This window comes from Neodiprion pinetum, chromosome 4 (assembly GCF_021155775.2).
Source record: "Neodiprion pinetum isolate iyNeoPine1 chromosome 4, iyNeoPine1.2, whole genome shotgun sequence".
NCBI classification, from domain to species: domain Eukaryota; kingdom Metazoa; phylum Arthropoda; class Insecta; order Hymenoptera; family Diprionidae; genus Neodiprion; species Neodiprion pinetum.
The window spans coordinates 38,508,346-38,527,091 of NC_060235.2; the positions used below are offsets into that span (position 1 = coordinate 38,508,346).

Below are 18,746 nucleotides of genomic sequence, written 5' to 3' on the forward strand. Positions count from 1 at the left end.
GATCATCAAGATCGAATGCTGAGACGTTTCTAGTATGAAAATAAAATTACTACTGTGGAAGAGTACAGCTTTTGATCTAAAAAATTGTATCCCTTTAGTCGGAAGCTGATTAACAAGGTAAGAGGAGAAGGAGCTTTTCGTTTTTGGACAATTACAAATTTTACCGCTGCTGTATTTTCAGAGATGCATTTCGTAAATACTATATTGCGTAGCGAGGAACCGAAGACGAATATTCGTCATGTTAGGTGGCCGCAAGCCAAAACTTTGAAAAGGGCAGAGACTCCGATTCAAATTTGATTTCAACGTGAAACGAATAATTGACGTGCTCCAACACGTGTGGAAAACACTATTAGTCATAAACTCACTTCACAATCAAGTAAACTACAATAATGTGTTCGTTTTTTTACAAGATGTGTCCATAATTGTAGCACGTCAATTATTTATTCCCCGTTTCAATCGAATTTCAATCAGAGTTTCAGCTCGTGGCCACCAGCCGGCCGATGTGGACACCGAATATAACGAATCGCAAATACGCAAGGCGGAAAGACCTCTGTCTCCTTGTTGCAAAGGATTATTTGCATAACAAGAGTATGTTACGCGTTTTTTCACGAAGCCTAAAATTGAGGTTAGGGTTGCGTAATGTCAGTTTCGTTTGTGACCGCGGATGCGCGCAATACAGAAAAGATCACTTTTAACTCCAAGGACTCATGCGCATTCGCAGACTCACTGTACCGTCGTAAAAACGGGTACCTTGTGTACGGAAAGCATGCATAAAAAACGTTTAAAATATTCTTGCGTCACAACCGCTCCTCGGAAACTTAACACAATTATGACTTATGGCAATCACCGACAGTCGACTGATCGTGTAAGCATCCCGGTAATTGAGGGTTTTGCGGTTTTCTTACGAACCGAATCAACCTTCTATTCATATCTGACAAGCAAGGTCAAGGTATCGGTACGAAAGCTCAGTACGATTGCATACAACGAAAGTACACAAACTTTTTATTCCAGACTAATGTTTGTTATAAAGTGTAAAATACACTTTTACGCCCTGCCTACAGCTGATAAACGGTTCCGCAACCTTCTAACTGATATAGGCACGGTTGCGGTTGACGACAAAACATTAGACACGATTGCTGGTTGAATTTTACTGTACAAAAGTTGCGTTCACTTCGTCGGCTGCAGTCATGTGAATTCTAAATGGTTTCAGACCCACACGAATCATCAAGTGATCGCTGAGGTATCGCATTAACGTAAAACATGACAGTGAAAATATGTACCTGAGAATCCTAAGCAATGATCTATAATAAGAAATTCAGACAGTACGGCGGAAATCAAGAGTCCTCGTATGGTTTTTTAAATCCCAGAGTTCAGGTTACTGCCAAAATCCCATCCACCGATTGGATGTCCGAAAATAAATTTGAGTAACTAAAAGATTTGCGTCCATGGAAAGACTTGATTCCCTCCGTAGAATGATAAATCGGACGTCGCGAATGGAGAAGCAGGATGGAACATCCTGTGGACTTACGGTTTTTGCGGTTTCTTTCGAAAAAATTATTCCTTTCCCGACGGCTGATGATGAGTGGAATTCTCAGTCTTGGTCGAAAGCCCAGTACGTGACATTCCGTATTCCGCATCGATTGCATTGCGTGACGGTATAATGTCATCGGTATTCTTCGAACGAGTAAAAAAGTATAAAATTTAACGGACAGACTAGAATTCTTGTGCAAGATTGAAGTTACTGTGTGAGACGATAACGTCGAATACGTACAAACTTGAATGAAAAGAGATAATGTAGAACGGAAAAAATTGGTTTCACGTTACTCGTACGAACGAGAAAAAAGTCCGTTGCGAAAAGAATGTAATCAGTTTTTACAATGCTATTTTTCTGGAGGCTTACGTTTGTGATCGCAGTTTACCTCACGTCACTATCGGTGCAGAGTCGCGGGAAGATTTTCGTTTTTCGTGAATCTGTGCAAGCCCATGACCTGGAAGATATACAACATACTTGTGTATCGGAAGATGATCGTTGCACGTTAGTTTGGAATCAAGTCCTCGACGATTCAACAAGTAAGCCTAATGTTAGATTGGAACACATACGTTTACAACTTTGATGGTGAACGATTCTGCCTGGCTTTAAAAAGATAAGCAGCCCATCCTAGTATGAACAGTATAATGCATCGCAACAGCATGTTTGTTATACCACAGCGAAAGCTTGGTAAGCCCTTGAAATTCTTAACACTGATCTTAAAGTTAAATGATTTCAGAATTCTCCGCCAGCACCAACAAATCATATTCGAAGTGAGTACGAAAACAGATCAATTCTTCCTCCAGTGTGCCGTATTTTTTATCTGCCAATCCTGCTGTTTTTCCTGATACGTTTTAGGATCCGAAAAACGTGACTCAGAAATACTCGATTGAGAAGATCCCGATCGATAAGAAATCGCCGAGGTGTCATTTACGTTCTGCAGAAACTTATTATGTTATCGTGGCTGTCGTTAACAGGACCGGCCAAGTGTTTGCGAATATAACTTCAAAACCTATCACCCTGAAGATGCAACCATCTGGCGTTTCGACCACCCCATCACACATATCAGCGCATATATGTGTGTCAAACGTACAACAAAGTTGGATCTGGCTTTGTATTTTCTTGATTTTATTAACCTCCTTCCTGTTACTCTTCATTTGGCGCCGGTAAGCATTGCACGATTTTGACCACATTCTGTATCAACGCTTTTCCTGGATTCAATCATTCTTCATAGTCTATAATGGCAGAGGCATAACTAGCCATCCTGAAACTAGTCAAACGTTAATATCTTATTAACCACTTTCCAATATTAACCATTGAAGAATTTTTTTCGAATAATCTTGTCACTGCTCAAGTTGATCACTTAACATTTCAGGAAATTGCTAAAGATTTTGAGGCAAATACAACGAGAGGATGTCATTTCTTATTGGCAGCGTATCATGGATTACGTAAAGCCCGTCACTACTTGCCCTTTTCGATCAGGGCCATTATCTCTACACATATCAACTGTCACAGATCTGTTTCCAATAGGCAATAGCCCAGAGCTATGCGGAGAAAATTGTTACTCAATCCCAATCTCTGTTCAAAATTTCGAAAATTACGTTAAGGAATCCATCATTACCGGTCAATTGAAATCACAATTCATGGTAACAGTGCTTAAAATTGTGCAATACCACTTGTGAAACTTCGTCGTAAATTTTTAGTCCGATCACTTTTCTTTTTGCCCTTCAGATGTTTCCAAGAGGTCTGAGTGATAAGAGGCGACACAAGTATGGATCACTGGTAGAAAACAAAATCAAAAACAGATATGCGAACATCATACCATGTACGTATTGTTCTTAACGTCGAAAATTGCATGACGTTTCACACAAATACATAGGATACACATAATATTGTGATTATCTTTGAGGCATTCGCGTCTTATCTGTATGAAAATTAGAAATTTACCTTCACGATCAGTCCCATGGATCCGGTTAAATTAACTCGGGTGTACAATTTATTTTCATTATTGATATGCTCATGTAAAGTGGGTTACCGCCCAGACGGCACACGTGTCAAAATGTTGACTATCGTTTGGCTAATTAATGGTTGACGACAAGTCAATTTACAATCCCCTTGTACACTATTGACGGTCAATAGCTAATCTCGCAGACATTCGAGAACGTGTGGTTGTCATGTAGTCAGCTATTGGCTGCAATTACACTCCCTTTATCAGTCTCCGATTGGTGGACTTGATTTTCTGCCAACAATAAGTCAAGTGTGAGTCGGCCGTGTGCTACTTGGGTATTCATTCATTTTCACACCATCATTATATAATGCAAATATTGTTCACGAACAATAACAGATGACGATACAAGAGTGATCCTGAAAAAAATTCCGGGCATTCCTTGCTCCGACTACATCAACGCGAATTACGTAGAGGTGAGAATGTGGAATGAGAATGTTTAAATACCAAATAATAAAGAAAGCTTGATTGAAAGAAAAACTGATTAGATATCTCTTACCTCTCGTCGCAGGGCCTCGACAAAGAAAAGTATTATATCGCGGCTCAAGGTCCCAAGCCAGAGACCATCGAGGATTTCTGGCGAATGGTTTGGCAAGAGGAATCCTCCGCGATTTGCATGCTGGCGAATATAGTCGAGAGTGAGAAGGTGAGAAAGAGAAATAGTGAATATACGACAGTAAATAGAACATCGGCTATTGAAACCGAGGCAAGGAACCTAATCCCCATGAACTTGTTTCTTTTTCTCAGATTAAATGCACGCAGTATTGGCCAGAATTTGGAAGCCGCGAAACTTACGGTGTCATCACTGTATTCATTGAGAGTCAGAAAGTATTTGCCGACTACACTTTCAGAACCTTTTGTATCAGTCACCAAGGGGAAAAGCGAAAAGTAGGATAGAAAATCCCAGACGGTAGAAAAAGGATGTCTTAAAGGATGTCTTACCCGCCATTTTCTGACGTCTATAAGACCCCGAGGACATCTTCTGGACGTAAGAAAATGGCGCATAAGACATCCTTTAGATGTCTTTTTGACGACTTTCAGTCTTGGGCTGTTCGGGATCGTTCAGATCTTTCAACCTTTGCGTTTCCGTAGCTTTAAGCAAGTGATCTTAACGCTCCACAGATCCAGCATCTGCATTATACGGGATGGCCGGATCACAAGGTGCCTCTGTACGTGCATTCCGTGATTGCATACTTGAAGAAGTTGCTCAGAACGCCCGTCGGAAGAGGACCCATAATTGTTCACTGCAGTGCAGGTGTCGGACGAACAGGTACACTTATACTGTGCGACATCTGCCTGCGACAGGCCGCTCAAACTGGGGTCAGTACTTATATGTCATTGGATGTAGGTTAGCATTTATACTGAAGAGCTTTCACGGGCTTTAAGAATAATGAACTGTAACGCCGACAATTACAACGGAATTTATTTTTCCAGATCGTCGACGTACTTGCGCAATTTAAAAAACTTCGTGACTGTCGCTCGAACATGGTAGACACTGAAATGCAATACGTGTTTGCTCACATTGTCATGGCCGAATACTTGGCCGCACAACCTACGGAGATACCATGCAACAATGATTTGCCCCTGGCTATAGAGAGTATAAAGGAAAAATTACCGCAGCACATAGAAAGGTTCGCATCCCAATTACAAAAGTAACCGTTATCCGAACACGCGCCTTTTTATGTTTATATCGCATTTTAGGCTTCGTAACACCGTTTGGCAAGATCAGACGCTGTGTCCGTGGATGAGATCCTTGCCACCACTTCCAGAACACCTTGTGAAAAACAGACACCCGGAACTTGCACCAGGTCAGACAACAAGTACAACAACTTGGGCCATGTCAATAATTTCTAAACTATATACCGTTACGTGTACGATGTATCAACGATTTAACGTACGTATATTTTCATTTCGAATACAGACTGTTCCAATCTGGTCTACCTATCACGTAATCGAGCGCACAACTACGATGATTACATCAGCGCGGTCACGGTCGATGGATTTAAATTCAAGAAGCAATTCCTCGCCTCCCAATTACCCATGGCTTCGACGATTTCAAACCTCTGGAGACTAATTGCTGAGCAGAAGGTGGAGCTGGTTATCATTTTGCAAAAACCTGACCCCGACGATCCCGTGAGTATTAGACCAAAAAATTCCGAACCACGGACAAGCCTCGCGTGTACCTAATCAAGGATCCATGGATCAACCGTTGCATTTATTTTTATCAAAATACGTGTAGCCGTGAACGTTTAATTTCCCACTAATCTATTTTTGCAGACATGCTGTGACGTCATGATGAACAAAGAGTCGTTCAATCCTGTACCCTCCTTAAATGTGGCAGTGAAAACAAGCTCAGACCCAACGAAATCTTTTCATATCAACGAGGTTCTACTCACCGACAAGTCAGGGGTGTGTTTTACAACTTTTATAAAGGATATTATTCGAAGTAATCGGACATTTGTCGATACGCCTTTCGGTAGAGGACTATTGTTAGTAAACTCGGTTGAAAAAATTTCACTGAACATTATCTGCATTTTCTGTTTCACAAAGGGTTCGTCAGAGTTTCGTCAAGTTACAGTGTTGACATGCACGGAATGGGGTTTAGGACGTGGTGGAAAACCGCCACCGCCAAAAGATCTGGTTAGCTTCTGGATAATATCGGAGGATATTCATCGAGAACAAGGGCCAACGCTGGTTCTTTGTCAGTAAGTGACAACTGATTCATTTATTTGTAAGAATTAAATGTACCCTCTTATCTATTGGATATCTTGTAGCGCGGTTTTTCCGTTCGTATCCTGCGTGACAAATATTTACGTAATTGTCAGAGTTAATACAGACATTTTCTGTTTCACCGGAAGCCGGTATACTGATAAAAAATGGCAAGAATAGCTACTTATTTCCTTAAGTAGTCTCGCCTTTTTCTGCACCGGAATTGTCGTTATTTTCAGCGATGGCGTCACCGGCTGCGGTCTCTACTTGGCTTTGAGTTTTGTCTTGGAAAGAATGGCCGTCGAACGAGAATGTGACATCATTTTAGCCGTTCGAGCTGTTCGTCGGGCAAGACCGTGTTTTGTGCAGTCTCAGGTAAAGTCAATTCACAATGGACCCGTATACAAAAATTCTCGTCAAAATTACCCCCCCAAGAAAACAAATTGGTTTGCCGATTTGTTTCAATGCTGTCGCCGAAACTCGTACTCGGAGGAAATCGGTCAATGCAGTAAATTCGCCTGACTAGTATTTCGCCGATTCAGTGGTACAATAACAACAAACCGGAAAAACAGTTTTTTCACGATACTTTTCATCACCATGAAAAGGAAACTCTGTTGGTCTGTCCGACAAATTTCTTCGGTGACCTCGAAAACGGCCGAGTGAAAAATCTGAAACCGATAGAACTTGGCAGCTAACTGAAAAATTTTTGAATGAAAAATCGAAAATAATAACTCGAGTCAAATCACTCTACTTGCGTTATTAATTCAAAGAGGAAACACGATTTCTTAGTTCACACGCGATAAAAAATAGAAAAAAATACAAGTTATGATTATCACAAGGTACGAATTTTTCAATACTTGTAAAAATGTCTCTTGAAGAGTGGTGTATTTTACAAAAAAAATTAAAATAATACATGATTTGAAAAAAACATTTTGGGTTTAAAACTGAAAAACTGAAAATGAATTTCGATGTTTTTTCATATTTTCTTCATGAAGTACATCCCAAAATGAATAAAAAGACCTAGCATTTTGTTCTATCTGTTTTTGAAAAAGCTACGAGTACCTATTTAAAAAAAATAGTGCAAAATTTTGAAAAATTTATTCTGATTGAACGGGTTCAGACAAAAATCTTTAAAAAATTCGAAAGACTGCTTTCAGTAGGTATAAAAAAAATAGATTTTCAACGAAATCAAAAATGGTCGGGGCCACGGATTGGTCGGTTTCGTATGGAATGCCCTATAGATTTATCGGTAAAACATTGAAAATCGATTAATTTCCGGAAGAACCGGAAATTCAAATTAAACGGGACATGGCAATTCTTGATGCCCATCACTTGATTGTTAAATCCTGTAAGTTTCAAATTTTTTCGTCAAACAGCTTTCGAGATCATCGCAGGAGCTTGTCGGTCAGACGGACAGAACGACATCCAGACGACATTTTTCTAAAAACCTGTTTTTCGGATATTAGAATTTCAAAAACGTAAAGACTCGTGAAGATCAGAAAAAGCGATTTTCGACCGAAATCAGTACTTTTCTGATATCACCAAAGGTGATGAAAAGTAAAAATCACTAATGCCAGCCTAATGACGCAGAGCATATTTTATTTTATCACAGGAACAATTCGAATACTTGTACAACGCCGCAGCGGAGTACATCAAGTCCTTCGAGACGTACGCCAACTTTGATTGATTTGTCAAGTTACAATCAACTACAGTATAATAATACTGTCAGTAAATACTACATCAATAAACATACATCATTATACATCACAATTATTTCAACAACAAAATTTTAGATGAAACATATTAGACTGTGGCGTATCGAATACTCAACCGAAAAAAAGACCGAATATACTTAATTTTGTTCCAGCATTTATAATGACTGACCGTTTCAGAATAATGCAAGTTCATACGGTACCATATGCTTAATCACGACATATTTTTGCTGTCGCTGAGAGATATCAAAACCACATAAAAATCTTGAGTTCATTTCTTTTACGTATTATATGATCATGTTATATTATAAATATTTCTTCTATAAAATATAATGCCTCGTTTTTCTATCAAGAACAAAGCGAAAATTCCTACACCCCAGACGCACTTCTACGTAGTCCAAATTTTGTCGCAACCGTCGAAAGATTGGAATTATCTTTAAAAAAAATCTACTTTCATCTTGCAAGTAAAAAATATCGCAATTCAAACAATGCAAACACTGTGACCAACAAATTCGCGGGAATCGGTTTTTTTTTTTTTTTGATAAATTTTCTTGCTAGTTTTCTTTTTTCACGAAGAAAAAAATCAGTTGAATTAATGAAATGGACGAACATAGACAGCCGAATAGAAAATTAATCGCTACAACTCAACACTAGTTGACGTATAAGTGACAACTAATGTTTAATTGCAGTATTTAAATATTTATTCGGCCGCCGGTTATCGACGATTTAGTTGATATAACTGATTTTTTTCAGTGTATGATGAATCTGAAATTCAAAAATTATTCGACGAGTAGTTCAAGGTAACAGGTAATATTTTAACGAGGGAGATTATGATACAAGTATCTCTGGGTTGTAAAGACATTCAGAACGCGATATCTCACGTATAAATATATACTTTATTTTCATAAAAGGTCATTTTCATTTCAATAATACGTATACTCGTACTAAAAAAAAATGTATATACATTGGTTTTTCAAATTTATCACAGTCTTCAGGTACAGGTTTAGCTTGGATTTCCTGCAAATAAAAAACATATTTATGAACATTTATTAAGGGACATTTGATCAACAGTCACGTCAGTGGGAAATCAATTTTCTGCATAAATAAGTGAGTAAGGTCATTGGGAAAGTTTTTATAGAGAATCTGTATTTGATATCTTATGAACAAGTCAGTTACAGTCATGTAATTTGTAAAATGTATCTATCGTATGTAGCATATGATCGTAAATAGAAAATTCAACCGCGCTCAACGTTGCGATTACAAGCTTAACTAGATTTTCAATGTTATCAATGTACGGCAAGCATTTCATTAGTCTCGAGTTAATTGTATCTAATGCAATTAAGAGTAAAAATGCGCAAAGTCATTTCCTGAAATCACATTACTATTCAATCTGACAAACGGTTTATTGTGGCCTGTCTGCCATCCGATTGGCAATTGCTTTGGTGTATTTTATTTTTTTTTTTTTTTTTTAATACTCTAGTTAGGTATGTATGTATACATACCACTATGTATAATGAATTTTATAAATTTGTAATAAGAATTCAATTTTCAATCAGTATTTTGTATATTAAAAATAATTAAATATGAAATACTCTGTACGACACGCTTATTAATCGTATTTCTGCCCGTCAGTTAACATTTCTGATTTCAGCATGAAAATCCTTGTTATCAACCATGTACATACGTAGTATTGGTCAAATTCCAATGAAATAACACGTCATAATTAAATATAAAACATTTACCGCGATGCATTTTATAACCAATATAATACCCCTTCAACTCTTGAAATTTGAAAAAAGGAAAATTCTCGCTGGCGCGATTAACTTGATTGCTGGACCAATTTCAATATACGATACACTGTGTGAGTATCAAGTATTGCATCAACGTTTGGCCAATGTACGTACCGTACTTCGTAATAATTTGTAGTAAAGTAAGACGATTTTCAACGTTAATATTAAACGGATAAAATTGGTCCTGAATAAGAGTACACAGGTATACATAACATATTGAGAGACGGATTTGGATGAAAAGAAAAGATTGTAAGACTGAAATTTTTTTCAAATCTTTTGCAGATTTTTTCTGTTAAGTAGATGTAAAATATTAAATACAACGATGAATAAAAACACACACATACACTTGCACATACACACTCATGTACTGCCCCCCCCCCCCCCCCTTCTGGTGTCACTATAAATTAATATTATGCCGTTTGTCTATGTCAATTCAGTGAAATCAACTTTGATCTATTCTATAAAACAAAAATATATATATATATGTGTGTGTGTGTGTAAATAAATATACATCACTGCTTGCACAGGCCTACTCGGAGCTATGGTATCGAATAAACTGAGCAAAGTGTAGTAATAAGTATGGATAAGTAGAGTAAAGTTAGTTTTCAGTAACGTTTGAGTTTTCCAACGTAAGCGATTGTATAAAAGTAGGTTGAAGTAGTTTCCTTGGCTGCAGGCCCGACGTGGTCAGTGTGTCTTAAAATTCGTCTCATTTGTGGCGTGCGTCCAGCTTGTGTATACCAGTCAGTCTGTGGAGACAAATAGAAACATTACATTTTTTTTCGCTGCCAAGATATAACAACGTCCGACAACATTTACGAGGGTACAAAAAGAAATTCGCAAACGTGCGTTGCTTCGGTCTCGGTGCAATTTGTTACTTACGTGTTGTGTAGAACATCCTCAATTTTCATCCTCGTCCATTCGGAGACGCTTTCGACGATCGTCGCCCACGTTCCTCTCCTCAGCTTCCAACACCTTCAAACGTGATCCACAGATCTCTTGTCCGTGCAGTGTCTACAATTAAACATTAAACTACCTTGGTAGAAAATTTCCCGTTTGAAAAATTAAGCGGTAGATTTCTCTACAACGAAAAGAAAGGTAACACTGTAGAGCAAATGCAAAGCACTTAAGGGCATAACGAATTGGTACAGAAAAATTTACGCATACAGGTCGACATCATTGGTGCTCGAAAAATGATTTAACCACAAGTCTCGGAATTATCAACACACAATATTAGAATACCGTTATCGTAATTAGAAAATTAATGAACTGACCTTAATAGCTTTGTCCGCGCTTTCGGCAGACGCATATTTTGCGTATCCGCAATTTTTTCCAGGAAGCATATACACATCTATCAAGTTCCCAAATCTACAAAAAGCATCTTTCATAGCATAAATTGGAGGCACAGGTGGTCCACACACAATAAAACATCTCTTAGCAATTTCTGCATCAATACTAGCCATTGGCTCAACGGGTGGAAGTTTTATATTCACTGTATGTTCCAAACCTGTAACCAACGGACCAACACCTGTTTCGTGCGATAAAATTCGTATTAAAAACAATGCTTTGACACTTGGCAACTTAAACTAATCTTAATATAGAAAATGTAAAGTAAAACGTCTACAGACTGTCGACTTTGATCTCACATCACATACTCATTCTCAATGAAACTTAGGCCCATTCAAAATGTGGCGTATTTTTTGCTAGACACTAATTTTCATAATTTGAACCAATAATAATCATATAAATGTTAATGAAAAAGGAGCAATTTTACAAAGTTACCGTTAGTTTCTGATATCAAGTATTTTGAATGTGAAATTAGTTTGATATTCTGGGATTCATACTTACTTGGTGCCGTAAGACCAGCAGCTTGAATCAATGATGTAGCTTGGGCAATAGTTTCAGCCAAGTGAGCTAAATCTGTTCTTGTGCCAGCTATACCAGATGAATTGGAGGTGCCAGGTTTAGCTGTACTTCTCTGAGGACTTCCGCCAGTCACATCAGGTTTTACAATCATTCTGTGACCGGGAGGATATTCGAAACCGTGAAACTTTTCCCTAGCGTAAGCAGCAGCACTGGAATTTGAGTAAACCACCGTCGCTTGCCCTCGCGGCATTCGATATCTCATGTCCATTTTCAAATGACAGTAATCTAAGCCAGGAACAATGTCAAAAAGTCTCCAAAGCTGGTCTTGATTCAAGGCCGGATGTGCTATGACCTGTAATCGAGTATAACCTTCTGCATTCGGATAATTAGTTGCAATCTCCAGGCTGATGCTACTTTTGCCAAAATTACTGGTGCCGTATCCTCCTCCATGGCTATCATAATTTGCAGAGATACCATTGTTATATTTTAAATCGCTATGATCCGGTTTGGGCTTCTTTGGCTCAGCAAAGACAGCTTTGTACTTTCTGTCACACTCTTCGAATGCCTTAGCTGCACTTGATACCTTTCTGAATTTGACATAGCCGAAACCTTTCGATTCATTTGTAATCCTGTCCTTGACTACCGTTACGTAATCAATAGGACCAAATTTAGAAAATTCCTGCTGCAGTTCTCCATCAGTCATTGACTTTGGTAGCACACAAAACAAACGTACCCACCTCTCCTCCTCGTTTGTTTCTCTGACAGATCCTTGGTCTCGGCTGAAAATACATTATGCAAAACTTTATTTCACTTTATCTTATTCAAAATATTATTACAGCTGGATAGGAAATATTTGTCCCATTATTCATCTCGTACAGTTCACGATGACTTGTACAACAGTATTTTCAGAGTACAATAAAATTTTCACATGTTAAAATTCACTTCGTACAGATTCAACTTACAGCATTCTTACAAATGTTCAATATTTAACTTTTGCACGTAATGTTGATGAAAATTCATCTAAAATTTTCATGTTAGTTAACATCACTTTCAAGTAGCATAGCTTTATTATACTCACTTAGATGCGATCATAACTTTAATTGGTCGACCAACGCTTCCCAACATTTTTCCATTCATTTCTTCCAATGCAAAAGCAGCTTCCGATGTCTTCGAAAACTTAATATATGTGACCCCTGCACAAAGTAACACAATAAGAATATGAAATTATTGCAAGGAAAACATCTTGATACCTTAAATTTATTTTAAGGTCGATCAAACGGATTTTTAAACAATTTTTAGTTGATTGATTCATTTGTTTTCTCTCTCATCTTTAGATTTCCAGTCTATGTTAATTCAAAGATATTACGTCTATCAAATATAAGCAAGACTCATAAATAGATCAACTTCCAAGAGAGAAAATCGGTAAACTTAGTTGTTAAATTTGTGGGTGGAGTACAGTATTGAAGATAATTATGCTCATCTGATAAAAGGTCAATTTCTAAGAAAGTAGAGTCGACATTGAAAACTCATGTACGGATGACACCATTGTATGCAATCTCTACATTTAAATTATATGCATCTGATTAATTACAGGTGATGTTTTGAAGACGTTTAAATTTCGTAAGACATTGTTTGAGGGGATCAGTTGCTTTGTAACAATAAAATTACGTTATCAATAAAATCTCCAGGGCACAGTAGGGTTGTGCGAGATAAAAATTCGTATGCAGTGAAAAGCTTCTCATAAAAAGATGATACAATGCATAAAGGTTCAGTATTGGATAATTTGGATAAACTAAAACTAGTAAGATACGATATAATATCACGTGATCTGAGCCATATGTGCAAATAGGATGCATAATTTGGAGGTTTGGTGCCGAAATCACGTTGTGTAAGTTTTAATTAGCGGAAGTTCTAAAACTGGTCGAAAAGTTTAGAGGCTAGCCACACTAGGTACTATAGTTATCGGTAAACGCCGGCGGCATTCGAACAGAAGTTTCCGATTGCATTCAAAACGCAGAACAGTTCAGATGAAAATACTGAGAGGTGAAAATATGCAATTGGTGAAATGACATGATATGTAAATAACCGAAAATGAGACGCTAGTGAAAGTTATTGATTTATCCAATTACCCTTGTTTTCCCCAGTGTTTCGATCCTTAACAACCCAAATATCTTCAATTTTTCCAAACTTTTCGAACGCCTTCCTGAGGTCATCTTCCTCCAAACTTTTATGACAGATTACAAACAATCTTGAATTCGGTGGGTCGTCGTTCTTCGAACGCGGATCCGACTGAGAATAATACGCCTCGCGGTCTCTGTGATCAGCCATTTTACAAGTGAAATGTGAATATACTGGCTGCGGCTGCTGTTGCCTGCCTTCCACGCTGCCAACGAGAACTAAAATTCAACGACTTCAGGGCCGACACATCAAAGGCAACACGTAACGGTACAATTTATGTGACACATGTGTTACATGAAACGTGATGTACCATCGCTGAGTCTACGACTTCGGCTCCGTATTTCATCCCTTCAATACCATTCACGCATCAAACTGCCGACAGTTTTTACAACGGTAAACCGGAGATTGTTATCACTTACAATCAGTTAAAGCTGCCGGGTACCCAGTTTGCTCGTGACAGTGTTGTGCGCGTTATGTGCCATCGATTACAGGTCGTGTAATTTTGGTACCGGTCAGAAATATGCGCAGATATGGAATAATTTATTATATGTACTGTAATGAAAGCGATAGAATATACAATAGATGGTAAAATTTAATTACTTCTCTTGCGTAGCTACTTAATGAGATTCGATTCTTCAGCTGAAATTAGCCTTATTACACCTAGGTTAATTATTCTTTCAGCGAACTTATCAACTTGTTGCTTTTCTCATTACAAAATTTCGGGATTTAGACTTATACCGTTATTCGGCGAAATGATTGTGTCATCTGTATGCGCGCAACGGGGCTTATAGGCTGGACACGCAAAAATGTTGCAGGGCGTAGAAGTAGTAAGAATAAAACAGTTTTATTCAGTTGAACAACGTTTCGATTAAAATTTTCACTTTTTCCGCTTCCACACGCTGATCTGATTGACTTTAACTGATTTTCGTACTAAAATTATATTGCAAACAAATGTTTCATACATTGATCTATTTTGTTACAATATTATAATTTAAATGACTATCGCAAAATGTACAAACTTATGAAACAACTATAATATGTATTCGTAATGTATTCGGAATGTTGCAACAGTCTTAAGAGTAATAAACGATACCGTATAAATATTTCCTATGCCGATTATTTATTACTCCAAGTGCCCTAAATGTAGCCGTTACAATCCAAATTTCATACAAAGTGCACTTGATTTGATTTACGACGAAAAAAAAAAGATAGAAATTTGTATCCTAAAACGATTGCAGAAAAATAAAACCACCTCATTTCAGCAATCGTAACTGGTGACAAACCCGCATCCGTAAAATGACAGGGAGAATAAAAGCTAACCGGTAATTGTCTTGCATGACGGAGAGCCCTTTCTCTTTTGGTATGAACAACTACCAGCGCTGTTCATAACTCGTTATTTACGCGTCATAGGTAGACGCAGATACATTGCCTCCGTGGCCTGTCCAGTTAGTATGAACAAATTTTCCTTCCGCGCCAAGTAGCTCATAAGTGTGGGCTCCAAAGTAATCACGCTGAGCCTGCAGTAAGTTTGCAGGAAGACGCGCTGTTCTAAACCCATCGTAAAATGCTAAGGCAGTCGACAGAGCAGGAGTCGGTATTCCAAGAGTTACAGCTGTTGCCACCGTCACTCTAGCACTCGCCTGGCACTCCTTCATTGCTTTCGCGAAGAAATCATCAAGCAACAGATTGGTCAGCTTTGGATTCTTGTCGAAGGCTTGCTTGATGTTTCCCAAAAAGGCGCTGTAATCATAATCCATAATACATTGATAACCATTTTCGTACGTTTACCTTCATTTAGGATGATGATTTTTCTTTCAAATTGGATCGGGCCAATTCGTGGCATCTACAGAGAGGGTGGCAATCAATTAAAGAATTCTCTCACCTTCTGATGATACATCCACCTCTCCACATGAGCGCAATTCCACCATAATTCAAATTCCAGTTGTGAATTTTAGCAGCTTCTCTTAGCAGCATGAATCCTTGAGCATACGAAATGATTTTCGAAGCATAAAGCGCTTTCCGAAGATGTTCGAGGAATTGCTTTTTATCTCCTTGGTAAACAGCGTTTGGACCCTCCAAAACGGTGCTAGCTTCAATCCTCTCACCTTGGAGCGAGGAGAGACACCTTGCAAACACTGATTCTCCAATTAGCGTGACAGGAATCCCGTAATCCAAGGCAGCGATAGCCGTCCACTTTCCTGTACCCTTCTGCCCAGCTGTGTCTCTGATTCTTTCGAGAAGATAGCCCTTCCCATCCTTGTACTTCAAGATATCTCGGGTAATTTCAATTAGGAAAGAATCAAGCACCCCCTTGTTCCACTCGCCAAAAACGTCACTCATTTCCTGTGGGTTCAGACCAAGCCCGTTTCTCATGATGTGATAAGCTTCGCAGATCAGTTGCATGTCTCCGTACTCTATACCGTTGTGAACCATTTTCACAAAGTGTCCAGCCCCTGTCTCTCCGACCCAATCGCAACATGGCTCACCGTTACTCTTGGCGCAGATCGACTGAAATATTCGTAGTGTATTAACATTTCGAATTACTGTCCCGAATGTAGTTTATATTCATGATTTTCTGAGTAGTGACAGCAATAATTTTATGACAAAGAGTCAAGACGCTAGACACACAAATTTTTTTGAGGCAATTTCCAACTATAAATAAAGCAATATCTATTCGCCTAGCCCTTGATTGGCAATTACCTGGAAAATAGGCTTGATATGAGGCCATGCTTTGGGATTGCCACCTGGCATGAGGGATGGCCCATACCTGGCCCCATCCTCTCCTCCACTAACGCCACTGCCAACGAACAGGATCCCCTTCTTCTCCAGTTCCTCCGTACGCCTTTGAGTATCTTGGTATTCAGAATTACCACCGTCAATAATGATGTCTCCCAATGACAAAAGTGGTACCAGTTTATCTATAAATCCATCGACAGCTGGACCAGCTGGAAATAGAATACAAGTGTTATATGTTGTATTAGCTGTATTAACTGTTATGTGCTGAAGGCTTTGAAGTTACAGCAGATATTTTTTCTCACAATTTAATATTTCATAGAGTTTGATTGGTACCGAGATTTAGTGATGTTAAAAGCCGGTTAGTGCTTTATTGTTACAATAATGATGCTTTCTGCTTGCTGACGGAAGAATTTCGCACATATGATTCGAATTCAAGGTGTATAAGTTTCACCTCGATGGGTATTTTTTGAGAGTTTCAAGCAATCTTACATAACAATCATGACGTAACTGAAAACATTCTAGCCATTAAGATTACTAAGTACATTAGCATTATCATAATTTAAGCTCGATACGAATTGTAAATGTGACTTTGTGACGTCATGTGCATATATGTAGACAAAAAACAACGTTTTAACGATATCCTTAGAATTCAAGTGATTTTTAGGCTTGAATGTCATCAGCACTAATGTTTTCAGAACTACGATTACTGCCTTTATTAGAGCTGGTTATATGTTCATAATTTTTCCATCATGATACTAAGATCTGTTATAAAAGGATACGAACCTTTGACTAACAACATAATACGACGTGGCAATTTTAGCTTGGAAACCATTTCCTCCAAGCTAAAGGCACCCACTACTTTGGTGCCTTTGGCTTCATTTTCTAAGAACGATTTCACCTTATCTGTCGTACGATTGTAAGCGCAAACGACAAACCCATGGTCGTTCATGTTCAGGATCAGGTTTTGTCCCATAACGGCAAGACCGATAAGGGCAATATCAGCGACACTGTAAAAAGATGAGAATGACAAGATTGAGCATGAACAAAAACTGTACATTTGTGGTTCATTCGGCATTCAACAAGATATGTAAGAAAATTAGAACTTTCAAAACAAATTCAATCAAAAGATAGTGTAAAATTTATTCAATAAATGGTGATAAACAATTTTTGTGTTCTACGAAAATTTCTAATTGTGAGTAGTAGTAACATTGCATGGCAGATAAATTACTGCATTCGTCATTGACTGCCCTTGAGGTAGCCCGGATATTACAGTGCTGGACTATGACCGACATTTCGGATATACGATTATCTTTGATTACTAGTAGAACATGGCGTTTCGTAATGGTGTAGCGCAACATGAACAGGAACTGTGATTCGCGCGGGAGGTAAATGTACGGAAAACGTTGCATTAAAGTAGGTCAAACATGTGAAAGACGATTATTAAAGCTACGGTTCGCGACTGCCGCCGGCTATTAAATGCATGATCGTGCACTCCGATTTTCCTAGTAATTACCTGTAGTAGCAAGTAGTAATCGTTACTTACGGCTCTGTCATGATGGTGATTTTTCTGTAGAGAGCACGAAACAGGTTAAACCTCCGCCGAAGCAAGTGTGTAACTAGCAACAAGTGGCGTATACGACGAGCGTCCGTCGGGCAAAGGACGTCTTGGGTTATGAACGGATCGGGCCAGAGCCGAGTTAGTAATTCAGTCAGACCACCGCGTAAGAGCCAATCGGCGAACCAGCGAGGTCAGCGTTAACTTTCAATTATCTCACCGTTAACTATCGAGCCACGATTTGTGAGAGTGATTACGCCATCAGTTCCTATCAAAAATCACTTCCAAGTAAAATTTGAAAGTCACGCTCCACAATTACACCCGATTACGCCCGACATCGATTAGTTGACGAGTCAGTCGGTCGGGAGAATCGATTGTTGGTTGATCTCACGCACTGGGTGCGATTTTCTGAAATTTCCTAACTCTGGTAGATAACACTTCGATTTTACTTTAATACTTCAACAATTGGATGAAGAGATATTAACTCGTACTATACTATAGGCTTACAACAGTAGGTTAGGATTTTGACAGTTCAATTAAGTCTGCGATGTCATCAATGTAAGTCGTGCAACCGACATACGGCGACATTTGCAAGCATGTGTCGGCCAGGGTCGATACGTGGTGCTTTCTTTTTCTTTGCTTTTCATTCGTGTTAATACACCAACGT

At 38.6% G+C, this 18,746-nt stretch overlaps 3 protein-coding genes across 6 annotated transcripts; 1 reads left to right on the top strand and 2 right to left on the bottom strand.

The window, feature by feature from the left end:
• Positions 1–1,623: 1,623 nt before the first annotated feature.
• LOC124218223 (receptor-type tyrosine-protein phosphatase epsilon-like) lies at positions 1,624–8,842 on the top strand. Of its 2 annotated transcripts, XM_046624741.2 has the most exons (16): positions 1,624–2,070; positions 2,268–2,301; positions 2,387–2,694; positions 2,904–3,174; positions 3,260–3,353; positions 3,873–3,949; positions 4,045–4,179; positions 4,281–4,421; positions 4,656–4,853; positions 4,968–5,164; positions 5,235–5,341; positions 5,455–5,666; positions 5,811–5,942; positions 6,084–6,238; positions 6,482–6,617; positions 7,855–8,842. In XM_046624741.2, exons 3-16 carry the CDS (start codon positions 2,555–2,557, stop codon positions 7,927–7,929), a joined length of 2,070 nt encoding a protein of 689 aa, XP_046480697.1. In that variant the 5' UTR covers positions 1,624–2,070; positions 2,268–2,301; positions 2,387–2,554; the 3' UTR covers positions 7,930–8,842. The 2 variants fall into 2 exon arrangements, with proteins under 2 accessions (XP_046480697.1, XP_046480698.2); XM_046624742.2 differs by lacking the exon at positions 1,624–2,070 and having other exon boundaries at positions 2,109–2,301.
• LOC124218224 (RNA-binding protein 45) lies at positions 8,832–13,984 on the bottom strand. 2 transcript variants are annotated; one of them, XM_046624744.2, is made up of 6 exons: positions 13,740–13,984; positions 12,689–12,803; positions 11,593–12,389; positions 11,019–11,272; positions 10,627–10,758; positions 8,832–8,971 (listed from the first exon to the last, which is right to left on the bottom strand). In XM_046624744.2, exons 1-5 carry the CDS (start codon positions 13,936–13,938, stop codon positions 10,645–10,647), a joined length of 1,479 nt encoding a protein of 492 aa, XP_046480700.1. In that variant the 5' UTR covers positions 13,939–13,984; the 3' UTR covers positions 8,832–8,971; positions 10,627–10,644. The 2 variants fall into 2 exon arrangements, with proteins under 2 accessions (XP_046480700.1, XP_046480699.1); XM_046624743.2 differs by lacking the exon at positions 8,832–8,971 and adding an exon at positions 9,344–10,493 and having other exon boundaries at positions 13,740–13,983.
• A 629-nt stretch (positions 13,985–14,613) lies between these two features.
• Positions 14,614–18,577, bottom strand: Pgd (phosphogluconate dehydrogenase). 2 transcript variants are annotated; one of them, XM_046624746.2, is made up of 5 exons: positions 18,038–18,577; positions 17,308–17,531; positions 16,489–16,733; positions 15,671–16,296; positions 14,614–15,528 (listed from the first exon to the last, which is right to left on the bottom strand). In XM_046624746.2, the coding sequence occupies exons 2-5, from the start codon at positions 17,495–17,497 to the stop codon at positions 15,186–15,188; spliced, it is 1,404 nt and encodes a 467-aa protein (XP_046480702.1). In that variant the 5' UTR covers positions 17,498–17,531; positions 18,038–18,577; the 3' UTR covers positions 14,614–15,185. The 2 variants fall into 2 exon arrangements, with proteins under 2 accessions (XP_046480702.1, XP_046480701.1); XM_046624745.2 differs by having other exon boundaries at positions 18,068–18,576.
• Between the last annotated feature and the right edge of the window lie 169 nt (positions 18,578–18,746).

What these genes read in the sequence shown, in the direction of transcription:
- LOC124218223 (XM_046624742.2), top strand. Translation starts at nt 2,164, where the DNA reads ATGAACAGTATAATGCATCGCAACAGCATGTTTGTTATACCACAGCGA. An exon ending in ATATGCGAACATCATACCAT is followed by an intron (nt 3,354 to 3,872) that starts GTACGTATTGTT and finishes GAACAATAACAG; the next exon opens with ATGACGATACAAGAGTGATC. An exon ending in ACCAAGGGGAAAAGCGAAAA is followed by an intron (nt 4,422 to 4,655) that starts GTAGGATAGAAA and finishes AACGCTCCACAG; the next exon opens with ATCCAGCATCTGCATTATAC.
- LOC124218224 (XM_046624744.2), bottom strand. Translation starts at nt 13,938, where the DNA reads ATGGCTGATCACAGAGACCGCGAGGCGTATTATTCTCAGTCGGATCCG. An exon ending in AAACACTGGGGAAAACAAGG is followed by an intron (nt 12,804 to 13,739) that starts GTAATTGGATAA and finishes TACTTTGTGCAG; the next exon opens with GGGTCACATATATTAAGTTT. An exon ending in GCGCGGACAAAGCTATTAAG is followed by an intron (nt 10,759 to 11,018) that starts GTCAGTTCATTA and finishes GTTTAATTGTAG; the next exon opens with ACACTGCACGGACAAGAGAT.
- Pgd (XM_046624745.2), bottom strand. An exon ending in ATATCAAGCCTATTTTCCAG is followed by an intron (nt 16,297 to 16,488) that starts GTAATTGCCAAT and finishes CGAATATTTCAG; the next exon opens with TCGATCTGCGCCAAGAGTAA. An exon ending in GGTGGATGTATCATCAGAAG is followed by an intron (nt 15,529 to 15,670) that starts GTGAGAGAATTC and finishes TTATGATTACAG; the next exon opens with CGCCTTTTTGGGAAACATCA.